This window comes from Alternaria burnsii, assembly GCF_013036055.1.
Source record: "Alternaria burnsii strain CBS107.38 chromosome Unknown 746, whole genome shotgun sequence".
In the NCBI taxonomy this organism is placed as follows: Eukaryota; Fungi; Ascomycota; class Dothideomycetes; order Pleosporales; family Pleosporaceae; genus Alternaria; species Alternaria burnsii.
The window spans coordinates 1,727,304-1,743,104 of record NW_024066109.1 but is presented as its reverse complement, the minus strand read 5'-3'; the positions used below and the strand labels follow the sequence as shown (position 1 = coordinate 1,743,104).

The 15,801-nt window shown below is 51.9% G+C and overlaps 7 protein-coding genes across 7 annotated transcripts; 3 read left to right on the top strand and 4 right to left on the bottom strand.

Annotated features, from left to right (window-relative positions):
* Positions 1-419: 419 nt before the first annotated feature.
* GT037_003147 (uncharacterized protein) lies at positions 420-4,778 on the top strand (the record flags this gene model as incomplete). The annotated part of the gene is made up of 3 exons (XM_038928194.1): positions 420-572; positions 688-2,001; positions 2,067-4,778. The coding sequence occupies 3 exons, from the start codon at positions 420-422 to the stop codon at positions 4,776-4,778; spliced, it is 4,179 nt and encodes a 1,392-aa protein (XP_038789472.1).
* A 551-nt stretch (positions 4,779-5,329) lies between these two features.
* Positions 5,330-6,569, bottom strand: GT037_003146 (mannose 6-phosphate receptor domain-containing protein; the record flags this gene model as incomplete). The annotated part of the gene is made up of 3 exons (XM_038928193.1): positions 5,330-5,488; positions 5,588-6,098; positions 6,214-6,569. 3 exons carry the CDS (start codon positions 6,567-6,569, stop codon positions 5,330-5,332), a joined length of 1,026 nt encoding a protein of 341 aa, XP_038789471.1.
* A 451-nt stretch (positions 6,570-7,020) lies between these two features.
* Positions 7,021-8,616, top strand: GT037_003145 (erg4 erg24 ergosterol biosynthesis protein; the record flags this gene model as incomplete). Its single annotated transcript, XM_038928192.1, has 3 exons — positions 7,021-7,094; positions 7,153-7,451; positions 7,502-8,616. The coding sequence occupies 3 exons, from the start codon at positions 7,021-7,023 to the stop codon at positions 8,614-8,616; spliced, it is 1,488 nt and encodes a 495-aa protein (XP_038789470.1).
* Positions 8,617-9,186: 570 nt separating this feature from the next.
* On the bottom strand, positions 9,187-10,098 carry GT037_003144 (uncharacterized protein; the record flags this gene model as incomplete). Its single annotated transcript, XM_038928191.1, has 1 exon — positions 9,187-10,098. One exon carries the CDS (start codon positions 10,096-10,098, stop codon positions 9,187-9,189), a length of 912 nt encoding a protein of 303 aa, XP_038789469.1.
* Positions 10,099-10,699: 601 nt separating this feature from the next.
* GT037_003143 (alpha-l-rhamnosidase c) lies at positions 10,700-13,470 on the bottom strand (the record flags this gene model as incomplete). The annotated part of the gene is made up of 5 exons (XM_038928190.1): positions 10,700-11,527; positions 11,578-12,257; positions 12,738-12,802; positions 12,858-13,218; positions 13,272-13,470. The coding sequence occupies 5 exons, from the start codon at positions 13,468-13,470 to the stop codon at positions 10,700-10,702; spliced, it is 2,133 nt and encodes a 710-aa protein (XP_038789468.1).
* Positions 13,471-13,761: 291 nt separating this feature from the next.
* Positions 13,762-14,361, top strand: GT037_003142 (trna-splicing endonuclease subunit sen-15 protein; the record flags this gene model as incomplete). The annotated part of the gene is made up of 1 exon (XM_038928189.1): positions 13,762-14,361. One exon carries the CDS (start codon positions 13,762-13,764, stop codon positions 14,359-14,361), a length of 600 nt encoding a protein of 199 aa, XP_038789467.1.
* A 79-nt stretch (positions 14,362-14,440) lies between these two features.
* On the bottom strand, positions 14,441-15,508 carry GT037_003141 (uncharacterized protein; the record flags this gene model as incomplete). Its single annotated transcript, XM_038928188.1, has 4 exons — positions 14,441-14,654; positions 14,716-14,861; positions 14,910-15,172; positions 15,220-15,508. 4 exons carry the CDS (start codon positions 15,506-15,508, stop codon positions 14,441-14,443), a joined length of 912 nt encoding a protein of 303 aa, XP_038789466.1.
* Between the last annotated feature and the right edge of the window lie 293 nt (positions 15,509-15,801).

Here is a 15,801-nt window from a genome sequence, read left to right as displayed (position 1 = left end):
TCGTGTTGGTTTGATAGAGATCGCATCAAACCCGTACAGTAACTGATACAACAGGTCACAGAGGAGGGGTTGTGCCGATAGATTGCGAGCTGCTTCGTGCAGCAGCCAACTTTCTGACGTCACATGATAGTGAAAGTGAGAAGTCAGACAGAAAGGCGGACGCGTCATGTGCTAGCGCGACTACCGTGTTTTCGACGCGATTGCCCCGCTCTGTCCTCCAGTGCCACCATTTGTTTACACTGTATCTCCCTGATTGTAATCCATACTTTTATTTTTGTGATTGCTCTCTCAATAGCCCCGACACCACTGCTCTACAAGCTCCATGTACCTACAGGGAGCTACTGCTTGAAGCGTCAATTTCGCTTCTACCGTACGTCAAAACACATCCGCAGCACTTCGCTCATGGTCGCTTTCTAGACATGGACTGGGACAAATTCCAGCGCCGGGTTAGGCAAGTGGTTCCCGAACAGGAGCTCAAAGCACGCCGATGCTGGATTGCTGTACTCGATCATCGCAAGTCCAACAACGACAGCTTTGAGGAAGCTGATTTCATATGGATGATCGGCCACAGTGTAAGTTTCAGATCTGCGCGTATGCTCTATGTAGTGATGCACGCAAAACAAAATTGGAAGGCGGCGAGGTCCATTTCCCGCGCGTGTGTCCACCAACCCACTTACATGATCTTAGAAAATTTCGATGCAAAAGATACGGGAAACATACGAAGAGAAACACGGATTTGCAGACGTTCAACTCAGTTTCAAAGGTCGCGCAGTCGATCAAAACGACACTATCAAGTCTCTCTTGCTGCCGGGTGACGACCTGGTAGTCTTCGTTGCTATAGATCCGATGAACGCAACGATGCAGCATCAGAATTGCGAACCGACGTTGCTCGAGGAACAGCCAACGGAACCCGGTGTCGCAATACACGACACTGCGACTAGTGGTCACATCACAGAAACAACAAACGGTCATGCCGGTCTCGGAACAACGGGAAGAGACCTACTACCTGAGACTGCCACGACTTCCCTCAGCCCGTCCCAAGGCGCATTAGGTCTTTCGACATCGCCTCCTAGATCAGTCCTTTCTCCATCGTTGACACCAAATCATGCCAGTGCATTGAGTAGCGTCCCGCCTGTGGAAGACCTGGCCAGGCACCCGTCATGGTACCAATCACGAATTTCTGCTCCGCAACCTGTCCAGGAAGAGCTGCCTTTGCTATCACAGCGGTTTAACGGCATATCAAACACACCGCAGCTTTCAGCAAATGCATTCCGCGAGACAAACTCGCTGGAAACTATTGCTGCAGGCATGGACAGCGGAACACCTACTGTCAAGATTGAGCATTCAACGGCAATGAGTGACAACGCTCACATTCAGAAAGAAAGACAATCTTCTGCTTCTTTTCGGAATACATTAGTTCTTCAAAATGGAAGTGTTGAGCCAGAGAATAGCTTTGAACCTAGCAAACTATTCAAAAGGGAGGTCTCCCCAGGATCGAGTAGTAGAGAAGAATTAGGTTCTATCGATCGTTCCCTTCGCTCAGTCATCGAACTCCAGAATCCTGACGCCCTGGAGGCTGGTGTCTCCATATCCCTCAAGATCCTGGCGCAACTAAATGAGAACTTCTCTCGATACTCAACCTCTAGCGCAGAGGCTACTTCGTGGGTACAAGCTATTGAGAATGTTCTTCCTCAGTCGGAGCGAAAGCGCACTGTGGTCGGTGTGGTAGGTAATACAGGAGCTGGAAAAAGCAGTGTCATCAACGCTATGCTTGACGAAGAGCGTCTTGTCCCGACGAATTGTATGCGCGCTTGCACTGCAGTGGTAACTGAAATGTCGTGGAACAACAGCAACGACCCATCATTCAAGTACCGAGCCGAGATCGAGTTCATCAGCCGGGCGGAATGGGAGAAGGAACTTACGGTTCTCTTGCGCGAGTTTCTATCCGAGAAGGGTACACTTTCGCGTGAAGCGCAAGATCCCAATTCCGATGCTGGCATAGTAAGGAACATCCTTGTGAGAACTGCATGTGAGACATACACTGACTCCGTACACGTACCTTCTAGGCATGGGCGAAGTTTCATTCTGTCTATCCCTCGATTTCCAAGGATGCTTTGGGCGCGTGCGATGTCCCTTCGCTGATGTCCGAGCGAGCTATTGTCGAGGTACTCGGGACGACGAAGAAGATCCACGCAGCCGGATCGCAAAACTTCTACCAGAAACTCCAGGGTTATGTTGACAGCAAAGAGAAGATTTCCAAGAAAGACAAGAGCAAGGAAAAGGCATCCAAGTCAGCTATTCAGATGGAGTATTGGCCGTTGATCAAGGTCGTGAAGATCTATACGAAGAGCGGTGCCCTATCAACAGGCGCCGTAATTGTGGATCTACCAGGTGTCCATGACAGCAACGCTGCAAGAGCTGCTGTTGCTCAGAGATATATGAAGCAATGCACTGGCCTATGGATTGTTGCCCCTATCAATCGGGCCGTCGACGACAAGGCTGCCAAGACCCTTCTCGGAGACTCATTCAAACGACAGCTTAAATATGATGGCGGCATTTCGAGCATTACATTCATATGTTCCAAAACTGACGACATTTCTATTACTGAGGCAATTGACAGTCTCGGACTCGGGGAACAAGCCACAGAGTTTGAGGAACAACAAGACCAATACAACGAGCAGATTAAGCAGATCCAGAGCAAGACTGCAGATTACATTGAATCGCGAGAGGTCTATAAGCTTGCAATTACAAGTGCAAGCGAGGACATTGAGCTCTGGGAAACACTACTAGAAGAATTGGAGGAGGGGAACCCAGTGTTCACACCGCTGCCGAAGACCCACAAACGCAATAGGGCTGACTCAAGCAAGCAACCACGCAAGAAGAAACGGGTTCTCGATGACGATATAGATGACCATACAGATGACCATACAGATGACCATACAGACGACGGTATTCAAGACACCGATCACAATGAGTCTGAGAGTGACGATGAAGTGATGTTCCAGGCCGAGAGAACACGTCTATCCAAGGCTGACATCAAGGAAAAGCTCAAAGAGTTAAGGGAAACGCAGAAGAACGCTAGACATGAAGAGAGGCAGATCAAGCGCTCTATCGACGAGTTAGAGCCTCGAATTCGTGAACTGGAAGCAAAAAAGGCTGAGATCAAAGCAAGCATTACTCGTATCTGTATTGCGGGCAGAAACCATTACTCCAGGTCCGCTATTCAGCGAGACTTCGCCACAGGCATCAAGGAAATCGACCAAGAAAACGCAGCCGAGGAAGACGAGGACAATTTTGACCCTGAAGTAGAAATGCGCGATTACGACGAGGTTGCTAGGTCGCTTCCAGTCTTCTGTGTCAGTAGCAGAGCGTACCAGAAGATGTGCGGTCGCATGCAGAAAGATGACGGAGTGCCAGGGTTCGTCGATCCGCAAGACACGGAAGTTCCGCAGCTCCAAGCTCACTGTAGAAAGCTTACTGAAGGTGGGCGCATTCAGACTAGTCGCGCGTTTTTGACGACCGTATGCCAGATGCTGAACACATTCAGCCTCTGGACTTCGGATGACGGATCAGGCCTACAGATGACAAGAGAAGAGACCCAAAAGCAGGTCATTCACTTACAACAGAGGCTCAACGAGTTGACAAACGGATTGGAGGCAGCAATTCGTACTTGCGTCAGAGAGATGCGATCAGAGTTGCAGTCTCAAATCTTTGACAAGCTTCCAGAGCTCATCCATGAAGCTATACATACTGCGCCAGCAACAGCATATGCTTGGGGTCACAAGGACCAAGGTGGTCTGATGTATTCATCATACAAGGCTGTTGTTCGACGCGACGGTGTTTTCCAGTCTGCAGCCGCCGGTCATCGTGATTTCAACGCTGATCTTGTGAGTCCTATCAAGATAAAATTGGCAACAGGCTGGGAACGAGCCTTCCAGGCGCGTCTCCCGAAAGTCGTTGACACGTACATCAAAAACTCAAGCACGCTTCTATATGGGTTCCACGAAGCTATCAAAGAGTACATGAAAACCAAGGGTGTCACTTTGGCCAACCTCCCAATCTTAGAGACACAAATCAGCAACTTTGGACAGCTCTTCAAAGATCTTGGAGGTGCCCTTCTTATCCAAATGACGGAGCTCCAGCGTGAAGCAAACCGCGATTTCACACCCTGTATCGCAAAAGTTATGCATTCCGCCTACAGCGCGTGCGCCGATGAGTCTGGTTCAGGACAATACAAGCGCATGAAAGAGCATATGGCAAACTACGTTGATCAAGAGCGACACAAGATGTTTCGTGAAGTGCTCGAAACTGTGGTCAAGCATCTCGACGACTTGTGCAAAGCGCTGCAAGAGTCCATGGAGGCCAAAGCCGATGAGATCCTTGTTCTTATGAACAGGGACTACACTCGGGTGTTGGGTGATGTGAATGGTAGCCAGCCCATTTATTTGCAGTCGAAGGAAGATAGTGAGCTCAGATCAAAGGTCAGAGAGATCTTGGAGGGCGTCAGTGCGCAGTTCGAGCCCATCGCCAATGCGGACACTTCACGAGATGAGGCTATGAAGACGAATGACGCGTGCAGTCAACGAGAAGAGCGCAGCAACTTCAATGCGCAAGAAACCCGGAGTATCTTCGATTTTACTGATGAATCTGTTGAGGATGCTGTCGATGGAGCAGATTCAACGAACACCCAGCCATCTGCTAAGAAGCAGAAGGACGACACGGGCACGAAGCATGCTAATCTACGTGCCACAGTTGAGGACATTGATGATGAGACGTAGATGGTCTCGCAGCTATGGCAACATAGCGGCATGTTAGCTATCAGTGACCTTACTGCTTTCAGTCCGCTGCATCATACCCCTGGCGTGTGTCGATTTCTTGAGCGGGCGTCCAAAATGGATATCAGTTCACATATCGGCGAGTTGATCCGATGGGTTTCAATTTTACGAGTTGCGGTCTCATGCGAGGAGTGCTGGAAAGTATGCTCTTTCGATGAGTGTTCAGGGAGCAGACTAGAAATCTTCCCTGCCATTTCAATCGGTGCTTCTCTGGTATGTTCAATGTCAGCTTTGGCCACTGACGAGCTTTCGTTCGTTGGCCGGCCAGAGAGATGCCCATCCTGTAGTAGTATGTTACCGATGCATCTCTTGACTAATCTTTTTGACGGCTTGTGCACTTGTGAATGTGATCCCAAGCAGTGAATGCTGCATGCTGTACTTTTAGACCAAGTATGCTACTAGTCTATCGTTTATGCGCTCCTGAGCGACTAATTGTCCATTACCAAACCCCAAAACGCCGCGTCGTTATGCCGTTTACCAACATACTGCCCCGTCTAATCGTCCCACTCCTCATCCAGGTTGTCTATCAACCTATCCTCGTCTTCGTTCCTGCGTCCTCTTCGCCCACTGTCCTGGCCAAGCGAGACGCGGCTGTAGCCCCGGCGGGAAGGCATAAAGCGGGCACACGAGGAAGTAAGAATGATGAACATGTCCTTCACGACGTCAGCAACACCAACAAGACATTTGTAAATGTGTCATCACCACCGGGCGCTACTACTACTCCTTCTACGACAACATCGGAGTAGACTTACAGAGAAGAAGCGCCAGATACCTGCCCACATGGCGTAGTTGGGCAGCTGTCTCCATCCGCGCTGGTGCATGACTGTGCGCTGGTAGACGCAACCACCAGCAAAGTATACGAGCACGGCGATCAATACAATGACACCAAAGACACCACCAGGGCCTAGAGCTTGGGTGTCCTGATGTACACCACCGCACGCGAAGGGTGAGCGGCCCTCGAAGAAGTATGAGCAGTCGTCTACTGCAGCGACGAAGGATACACTAGTTTTCGCAAGCGGGTCATTGTCACACAGCAGAGAGATGATGGTGGTCTTGCGACGCTCGGCATCTTTCTTGGATTTCTTCTTTTCGCCGCCATCTTTATCGTCGTCGTCGTCGTCGCCGTCGATGATCTCGCGGGTGTCGAGAGAGGTGGGTTCGAGCGTGCGCTTGGACTTGGAGGACAGAGAGGGGCAGAGCGAGCCACCGGTGTAATTGAGAATAAGTTTACGACCGCGGAAGATGGGCTCTGAGTTCTCGAGACTGAAGGTTGTAAGTCGTTAGCATTGCGCCTCAGTAAATGTTCCTGCCTGGTCGCGATCAAGCATCTCGACTGAGACCCCTCCATCTTTCCCCGCCGTATAGAATGCAGACTCACCCTATCGCCCATTGCTTGTCTCCTCTCTCGTAAAATGCACTGACGTTCTTCCACAGTCCCTTGTCTAGATCCTCCACCTTGTCCAACTCCTCAACTACCGGTCCACAGAAGTTGATTGTGAAGTTGGCATTGTAATCGTAGCCCTTGGCATGCCAGCTGCCCTCGTCGCCCTCCTTCTTGCTGTTCTTCTTGCCATCTGATTCCGATGGTGGAAGGCGCCGCATGGGGTTTAGGTCGAAGAAGCGCTCGGATGTGGGCGAGATGACGGTACATGGCTTGAGCTGTTTGTCCGAGGCGGCCGCTGCGAATGAGCCCGACGCTGCCAGAAGCAGGAGAGAGTAGATTAGGGATATCATCGCGTAGTTGATGATTGGCGCACTACGCAATGCGAGGGTCGAGGCGTGGTGACGGTGGAGGTGGAGATGATACGATTGTTCATGTTCGCAACACGTTGGCTTCCGGCGCCGCGCCCCCATGTCTGGGTGCCTTGCAGCGGCAGGAACCTCGGGCGGTAAGGCCCAAAGGGGTTAGGCTGGCCAAGACAGCGTGTGCGCGTCATTACGGCTGCAATGCATTCCGACATCTTTCCCATCGTCTGATGTGCTCAGCCTCACTCATCGCTATATAGAACACTGCATCCGTAGTCGTCTTTGCTTCAGGCGGCGCGACAATCACCATCGGTGAAGACAAGAATTGAGAGAAGGCACCCTTGTTGTGAAGACGCGACCGGACCCCTATTCGTCGACCTTCCTTGCTTGCTTTGCGACTTTAACCGCGCAAAGAACGCGACAAGGCCTAACCAAAAACATGTCGAAAGCAAAGACTGACAAGGCGACCAAGTCCATCGCCGAGGAACCTCATGGCTACGAGTTTCTAGGACCGTAAGTTTGTCCACGCATGCTGCGAGCCTTGACGACCACAGCGCTAACCACATTCCAGCCCTGGAGCTTTCATCATCTCCTTCGGTCTTCCGGTTTTGGTCTATGTCTTCACATTCCTGTGCAATGACATCTCTGGATGCCCAGCCCCTGTTCTACTGCACCCGCACAGCTTCAGCCTTGAACAGCTGAAGAAGGAGGTAGGATGGCCTGGCTTCGCTGGTCTGCTTAACACGCAAGCTTTTCTTGGTACCTTAGGTTACTACTTCTTGAGTCTGGCTCTTTATCGATTCCTTCCAGGCCAGGAAGTCGAGGGAACGGAGCTCAGGAGTGGTGGTAGGCTCATGTACAGGTTCAACGGTATGTGCATCCCATAGGAATTTTCTTTCCTCAAAGCTAATAAGACACAGCCTGGAACTCTGCCATCTTCATCATGACTCTCCTTGCCGCTGGCACCATCTCCCACGGTGCGGAGTTTCCCGTCTGGACCTTCATCACTGACAACTACGTCGGCATCCTGACAAGCAACATCCTCATCTCCTACTTCTTGGCCACTTACTGCTACGTCGCTTCTTTTAGTGTCAAGCATCCCAAGGATCCCAACATGCGCGAACTTGCTGCTGGTGGCCGTACCGGTAACATGCTCTACGACTGGTTCATCGGACGTGAGCTGAACCCCCGTATCAACCTGCCCATCTTTGGCGAGGTAGATATCAAGGCTTGGTGCGAGCTTCGCCCGGGTATGCTTGGTTGGATCATCCTCGACCTCGCTTTCATCATGCAGCAATACCGCAATTTTGGCCGCGTCACTGACAGCATCATTATCGTCACCGTCGCCCACACTGTTTACACCTTCGATGCGCTGTACATGGAACCCGCTATCCTTACCACCATCGACCTCATCGCTGATGGCTTCGGTATGATGCTTTCCTTTGGCGATCTTGTTTGGGTCCCTTTCACGTACTCTATTCAGACTCGCTACCTATCCATCTACCCAGTTGATCTTGGCCCCATGGGAGTTGTTGGCGTGCTGGCCGTCCAGGGTATTGGCTACTACATTTTCCGCTCGGTCAACAACGAGAAGAACCGTTTCAGGACCAACCCCGAGGACCCGCGTGTCAAGCACCTCAAGTACATTGAGACTGCTGCAGGTTCGAGACTTCTTGTCAGTGGCTGGTGGGGTATGGCGCGTCACATCAACTACCTCGGTGATTGGTTCATGAGCTGGAGTTACGTCCTTCCTACCGCGATGTCTGGTTACCTCATCAAGAACGCTGCACAGTCTCCCATCACTGCCACTCAAACCGATGCGTACTTTTTCAAAGACAGCTACGGCAAGTACGCCGTGCCTGGCGAGGCTAAGGGCTGGGGTATGATCTTCACCTATTTCTTCATGGTGTACTTTGCCATCCTGCTCATTCACCGCGAGCGTCGCGACGAGGAGAAGTGCCGCAGAAAGTACGGCAAAGACTGGGACCGCTATGTCGAGCTTGTTCCGTGGAGGATCGTTCCCGGTATCTATTAGAAGGTCCTTGTTCGGACTTTTAAGGGGATGGAAAGGGTGGATGTGACGCTACCGTATGCTGCGGTTGAAGACGTGCATCCGTTACATTTTTGTTATGTATTTGTAAAAGAAAACTTGGGATGGAATGCTACCGCGAGATCGGTTGAAGACATACATTCACGCAAGAGTAAAGTATTGGGTAGGAGGATGGAATGCTACCGCGCAGTCGGTCAAAGACATACATCCGCATAGGCTTAAGGGTAGGAGAGAAAGGGTTGCAACGCTATCGCAAGGACGATTGAAGACGTGCGCCGGAATCTTGAAGATACGTAGAGGAGCATGTAGCGCTATCGCTCTCGAGCGATCGAAGACGAACATGCCAATTATATAATGTTTATTATACGTCTCACAAGGAATAGTCCAAAGTGTAGAGAGAGGTTGAAAATTACTATCCTAGTCGTCAAGATGTCGCTGACCAGCAGCCAGCAAACCAAACAAAACGCCTTACACTATCATCTGTAAACTAAATAAAAAGAAAGCAAGGCATAATCTCGTAGTAAAAACGTTGGATCATAATCGTCATCGTCATCATCATCGCACTGCAGCACCCTTGCGATACGTCCTGGTCTTTTCATCCCATCCGTCATCCCCCAACCTCCTACTACCTCCATGGCTCCTCCTTTCCTTACTTCTTCCGTCATAATCACTCTTGCTCCTCGTGTCAGCGTACTTCCGACCACCATATCCACCTAGCACTAGCCCCGCTGCAGTGCCCAACCCAGGGAAAATCGCGTCTCCGATGATGGTGCCTGCACCTGCGCCGAGGAAGGTATCTCTGTTTTTATGCTTCTCTTCATGTGCTTTGTCATATGAGTGGGTTTTCCTAGGCTTGTGTCTACGGTGGTCGCGATCGCGGTCGCTGCGGTCGCTACGGTCGCGGTCGGAATCGTAGTCGCGGGTTGAGTGACTGCGGTGTCGACCATGGTGTCTGCTGCTGCTGTGGCGGGGCGGAGAATACTCGTCGGAATCGGATATGGAGCCTAGACTTGTGCTGCGATCTGAGTCTTGGTCTGCGAAGCGCACACGTGCAGGTTGCGAGTGGCTTCTGTGGTGTTGGAGGGGAGCGCCCAAGTAACCGTTGTTTTGAGGGGGTGCTTGCTGTGGTTGTGGCATCGGCTGCTGATGAGGGAAGTAGCCTGCCGGTGGTGTTTGTGGGTATGGCGCTGTCATGGCTTGAGCGTTCTTCTCAGGGTAAGGCTGGTATTGTTGTTGAGGTGGATAACCATGTGGTTGTTGCTGCGGTTGCTGAGAGTATGCTGAATAGGACGGAGGGGGCGTATTCGCATACGAAGGATTATGAACATTTGGTTGCGGGTAATGTTGCGCAGGTGGTTGTTGATATTGTGGCGGCTTCTGTGGCTGAGATGAATATGGGTGTGGTGGGTGACTGCCTGGCAGTTCTTGCGCAGCCTGCGTTCCAAGGTAATATTCTTGAGCCGCCATCTCTTGTGGTGTTTGGAGATTTCTTCCAAAGAGGTTTGTCACTGTCGGGAGGCGAAAATAATGGTATGACAGATGGTATTAGATGTATGTCTTAGGAGATGTTGCAAACCGTAAGAGATGATAAGATCACAAGGCCTTGGCTAGATAAATACCAAGAGCGCGTGCATCTGTCACCAGTCCATACAAGATACGCTGTTCATACGTCATTTGATCAACGGATCTACTTTGGGTTGCTTAGCATGCAGCTCGGCCTGTCCGGGGAGCTCGGCTAGCTTGTCGGCGCGAGGCTCACAGAAGGCAGACCTATGGCAAAATCCGGAGAGAAACGTCCATGAGTTTCGGTTGCGCAATAGACAGCTGACGTGATACAAAAACAATTCGAAAGCTTTGACTCGGAAGGAATTTGTGGTTACGCTAAGGTATTGGTAGATATAGTGCCCGTGGGCTGGGTATCTTGATCATGATGAAAATGTGTTTACCAGATTGTGCTTGACGCAACGCCACACTAACCAAACGCCAAGCAAGAAAGAGCAAACTCCCGCTCCAATGAGCGTTTTCAACGAGACTCTGCCTATACAATGCAAGCAGCTGGGCAAATTTCTCAGGACTTCGTCGCCACGCCCGTAGTCACAAGCGGGATGTTCTGCGCTTCAGCATCGTCTTGCTGAAGCCCATAATCCCTGCGCATAGGCACGCCTTCGACCTTCTTAACGTTCTTGCCTTCGTGCCACATCATGATGCCTGCAATACCTGCCACTATGCAGCCTAGCGCAACGAAGAGGCCAGTAGCCCATGACGGCCTCTCAATGCGGTTGTAGTGCCACATGTAGAAGCACAGAACGATCTGGAAAAAAGTGTTCCATACATTATTCCAAATGACGAAATCCATCTTCCAACTCTTAGTGGGCGGCGCGCGAATCGCCGTGGGGGGTGGGTCTGGGATCGCCTTGACGGGTATTGGTACAGCTGGATCTTCGGGATCGACAACGGTCGCATCTGCTCCGTCAGGCAACCGATCTGAGCCCGGAAGTCGAAACCATCCCCGATGTATCCCAGCAAGGCGTCGAATGCCCATCTCTTTGCGCTTCGATCCACCAATCCTCCAACATGCCCAATAGTATAGATCACGGAAACGCCAAGGTGCTAGACCAAATCCTGTAACGCAGAAGAGTGCGTTCAAGATCTGTGAGTCGTACTCGACCCACTTCCTGCGCGGAGAGTTGATGTCGTCACAGGTAGGTGTACACATGGCAGGTGCGGCGTTGCAAAGAAGGAGGAAGAGCATGCCGCCCCAAGCGACAACGTTTAGGCTGTAAAGTGTAATGAGAAATCCGGCGGGAGTCAGGAACCACTTCCAGAAGCTTTTGAGACCGATCATAAACGACTGGGTCCATGGCAGCTTAGGAGGTGGTATGTAGCCGTTGGCGTACTGTCCGACTGTTAGCACGAACATGTATGAGAGAGCAGGAGAAGACGTACATGGCCTGAAGAGGTTCTTTTTGGCTGATGCGGTCTGTCATCGTCGAGGTGTTCTGTCCCAGTTTCGGAACTATGCTTCGATTGCACGCCGGCCGCAACATGCTCGTCATGTCCATCGTACCCCGCTGCTTGCCGTGTATCCTCTTCAGTTAAGGCAGGAAACGGCTCTGTGGTCAACGCATTGCTCGAAGAGACCTTGCGCTGACCACCGAAGTACGGGCGCTCAGATTGCTCGGTAGGGGACGCGACATTGGTGGAAGTACGCGACCGCTGTTCGGCCTGACTTGCTCGTGAGCTTGCTCTCTTGCGTTGTGTATCCTCATTCCATCCATCAGAACCAAAAGAGCCCTTTCGGATGTCTGATAGCGAGGGGGCTTTAGCGGCTGTAGTTCCCGTGGCTGCCCACATACCAGGCGGAGGGTTCACGTCCATAAGTTTTCCAGTCGCAGTACGAATTCTATTCGAGACGGTCGAGGCATTGGTCGAGGTGCGTTCGCGCGTCGTTGTAGAGGGTGACTCTACAGTAGGGCTCGATGCGTTGGGGCTGCGAAGGCCTTCGGGCTGAGGGAACGGCACCGGCGTTGGTATGCTACTATTCTGAGAAGCCATGGTTGCTAGACGCAGGTCGCGTGTTTGCGCCTGTTTTGTAGGGGAGTTGCCCAGTTCAAGATTGTGTGCGGCTCAACGTGTCAGCCAAGGTGGTTGATCGCTGGTATGGTTGGCAATGATACAGTGCCTTGGCGGGATCCTTGCTTTTCGTCTAATATCACTTGGGATGGTATATGCGTATTGGTACGAAACCTGCTTCGAAGAATAACAGGAGTTGTATCATCAACGACATGGTTGCGAATGTGGGATTCCTTATAGTTGTTGACACCAGCGTGATGGGAAGGAAGTGGCCTAGATTGTCGCCGAAGCGGCTCCTGCCAACCCCAGACCCACTGACGTGCAGCGTCAAGCCACCCGCTAGATCGCTCTCTAGTATACGAATACGCGTAGAGGTGCTTCGCCACACATCATGCCATCTCTGTGAACGCGTCAAGGTTAGACTTGCGAGATAACTCATGAAATTTGTGCAATGCTGTTTGTTCGTTTATATTTTGTATTTAGTAGCTTTTTGCTCGAATGCTACCCCCACAGCAACCCATTTGTTCGCATACGCTGAGTTTTGCCGACCGGAGTGGCTCCGACGCGACCCAACGCGATCATGGCACAGAATGCTAGTCTGGACAAGCTCCAATACCCTTCAGACTACCCCTTAACCCAAGCTCCATACTTACAGGAAAGCCAGAGCGCCAGCGATAGCGACCGCGATTGGGAATTCGTGACCCATGGCCAAGGGCGCGGCAGCATTCGTCGTCTGCTCTGGTAAACCAGAGCTAGTTGCACTCGCGTCCGAGCTGCCGCTCGAAGAAGGGCTAGGCTCAGGTGTCTCGCCCGCCGGAATCGACATGACACCACTAGACTCTTGAGGGGGGATTGACACGTCCGTTGCACTGGGCATAGGAACGGGAGTTGTAACGACAGACTCTGTAACGGGTGGAATCGATACGTCTGTTACGCTAGGCATAGGGACAGGGCTGATTGAGCCGACAGACTCTGTTTCTGTAACGGGAGGGATGCTCATCATGCTGCCGGTACCTACCAAGATTAGGCTTGTGCCAGACTGCGTTGAAGAGAAGGTATCTGCTTACATGGCGGGCACGGAGGCTGCACGCAGTCCATATAGCAAGACCATGGGTCCGGATCAGCAGAGGTCTGAATGGTAAAGATTGCCTCCGACTCGGGCGTGGGACTGACGAATGGCGAGGTCGCGACAGAGGGCGTCTCTTCTTGAGCTACGGCAACGCTAGCCAGAAGTAGTAGTGTGGGGATGGAGAATGCTGCGAGCATGATGACGGCTTCTTGAAGATGATACCGGGGTTGAACGTTCCTCAACAAGTTCGAAGGAGTCTTGACATGAAAGCAGTCACCGTGGGCAAGGTATAAGAATGTGTGTTGTCTGTTGCCTAGGCCGCGTCGCCGCTTCCCATAGTTGCTCGGCTGCCCTCATATGACTGGTGGGGTGTCTTTCAAGATCTTCGCTCCTTCCGCAACCGAGTAGCTTCCTCTCCCCCCCCAACGCCGTGCGCAACCTTGCACCACCAATAAACCCCCAGCACGACTCCGCGCCCAGCCTCCATCATGACGACGTTTTCCGTAAGACCAGATATGAAACATGCCATCGCGCCATCCCCGCTGCAGACTTTCGTATCAACGGGTGCCGAGTCAGCCGCAGGGTCAAGCCACCTTCCGAATGAGATATCGCTCGCCCGCCAGATACTGCACAACCTCCAGTACCAGCACTATTGGTCCGACCTCCACGTACACACGCACTCACCGACTACCCACGAGCCTCTTCCCCGCCCGCTGGTCTCTGGGCTTCCCCCGCAGCGCCTCTACGTCCACCCCGATGAGCAGGTTGAGCTACTGAAGAAGGCCGACCGCGAAAGGAAGGCGCGCGCCGAGGGGGAGGCAGGTGGTTTGGAGGTCAAGGCAGAGCCTGAGCGCGAATGGATACTACCCACAAGGCTGAATGAGAAATGGACGCTGCGTGGATTGGCCCAAACCTTCGATGCCCTCACTATGGTACCGCCTACTCCAGACTCGTCAACCACAGTAGGGGAACGCCCGAGCAATCCATGGAGGACAACCAAGCGCGTATTATTGGCATCGGTAGATACGGACAGTACAGTTGTCTACTACATCGTGCACGATGGCGTCGTCAAGCCTCGCCAGAACTGAGCAAGACATGGAGCATACTATTATAGACGACAAAGCACTGCTCGCCCAGTCCACTGACACACCCAGCGTCTGCGCTCCCTCATGGGATCTCAGGAAAGATGAAGTCTCCCGGCTTCGGCATCTCGTAGAACCGGCTCATGTTCACCTCTGTCTCTGGCGGAAGCTGGTGCGCTTCCGCCCACTCTCGAACCGCCGCAAAATCTCGGCATCGATGCTTCGTGTTGAAGTCCACAAACGGCGTTGGGTTTGGCTCAGTGTCAGCCTGCCACCACACTTGACCAAGCACCCCGACACTGAACGTGGGTGTACCAAGTCAGTACATGTCTCACATGTAGTTCGCATAGGGATACTTACTCTGGATTGCACTGCAGAACCTGCCTCAGGATATCCAGGCAGTGTGTCGTGTGTAAGCGCACAATGTACTCGCTGTTGATGAAAGGGCCCTTCTTTTGAGACTTGTAGTAGTCAAAATTCCAATGCAGTGTCTTGCGGAGGAGGTTCTTCAAATTTCAGTGACATGTTATCAGTGGACCGCTTCTGCTGCTTACCAGGCAGTGTAGGTGATGAAGGCCTTCGACGTTAGCTGGGAAGCCACCACCATACTCTTGGCTGACTTTGACTTGATCGTGGCGCAGCCCCGTCCGTTTAGCTTCGTCTTCGGCTATCACCACGCTTCGATAATTCACGCCCAACGCATCCCATGCAGCGTCGACCTCCGGGCCTGCCGGCTGCCGAAATGCGTTCTGGTGAAGGAAGCTCCCGTTGAACAGTTGCGTATGCCAATTCGGTTGCACATCTCTGACAACCGGAGCTGTCTCTGTTAGTGTCCTTTTTCGTCTTCGTTCGTCTGTTACATACAGTATCGTGAAACATGGTGAATGCAAAAGTCATCCGGGTCGGTTATCAAATTTGATCCATTCACTGTGAAGGCTATCCACATCGCTGCGCCAACATACACGATAGTACACGCTATAAGAGTTCTGACTGCGACTTGTACATCGCGACTCGATCGTTCGTTTGCTTGGGACTTCAGAGTCAATGATGTTGACGAGGATGAGCCGGGCAAAAGAGTGTCGTCATCGTGGCTCTCCGAGTCGCGCTGCAACAGACGCTCGTGCCGAGGACGGTTACGAAGGATGTCGAACATGACGGGACTGTACAGTAGATGCACACGTCCTAGTTCCGGGCATCGATCAAGAACGATAAGACTGGAAGACAAGAACGAGACAGATATGTACTTGCAGCGAGGAGTGCAAGGCTCTTCAATTTCGTCCCCCCTATAATCTCTCAAGTACTACAGTCGGTGCAAATTAGACGTTAGTACAGCAATTTTAGCCGTGTATGACAAGTAGTAACACTGTGATGGCCGTCAGACATGTCAAACACGTTAGTCGTGTGATGCGAAAAGCGATTCGTCACTTTTCTCGCAGTACCTGATCC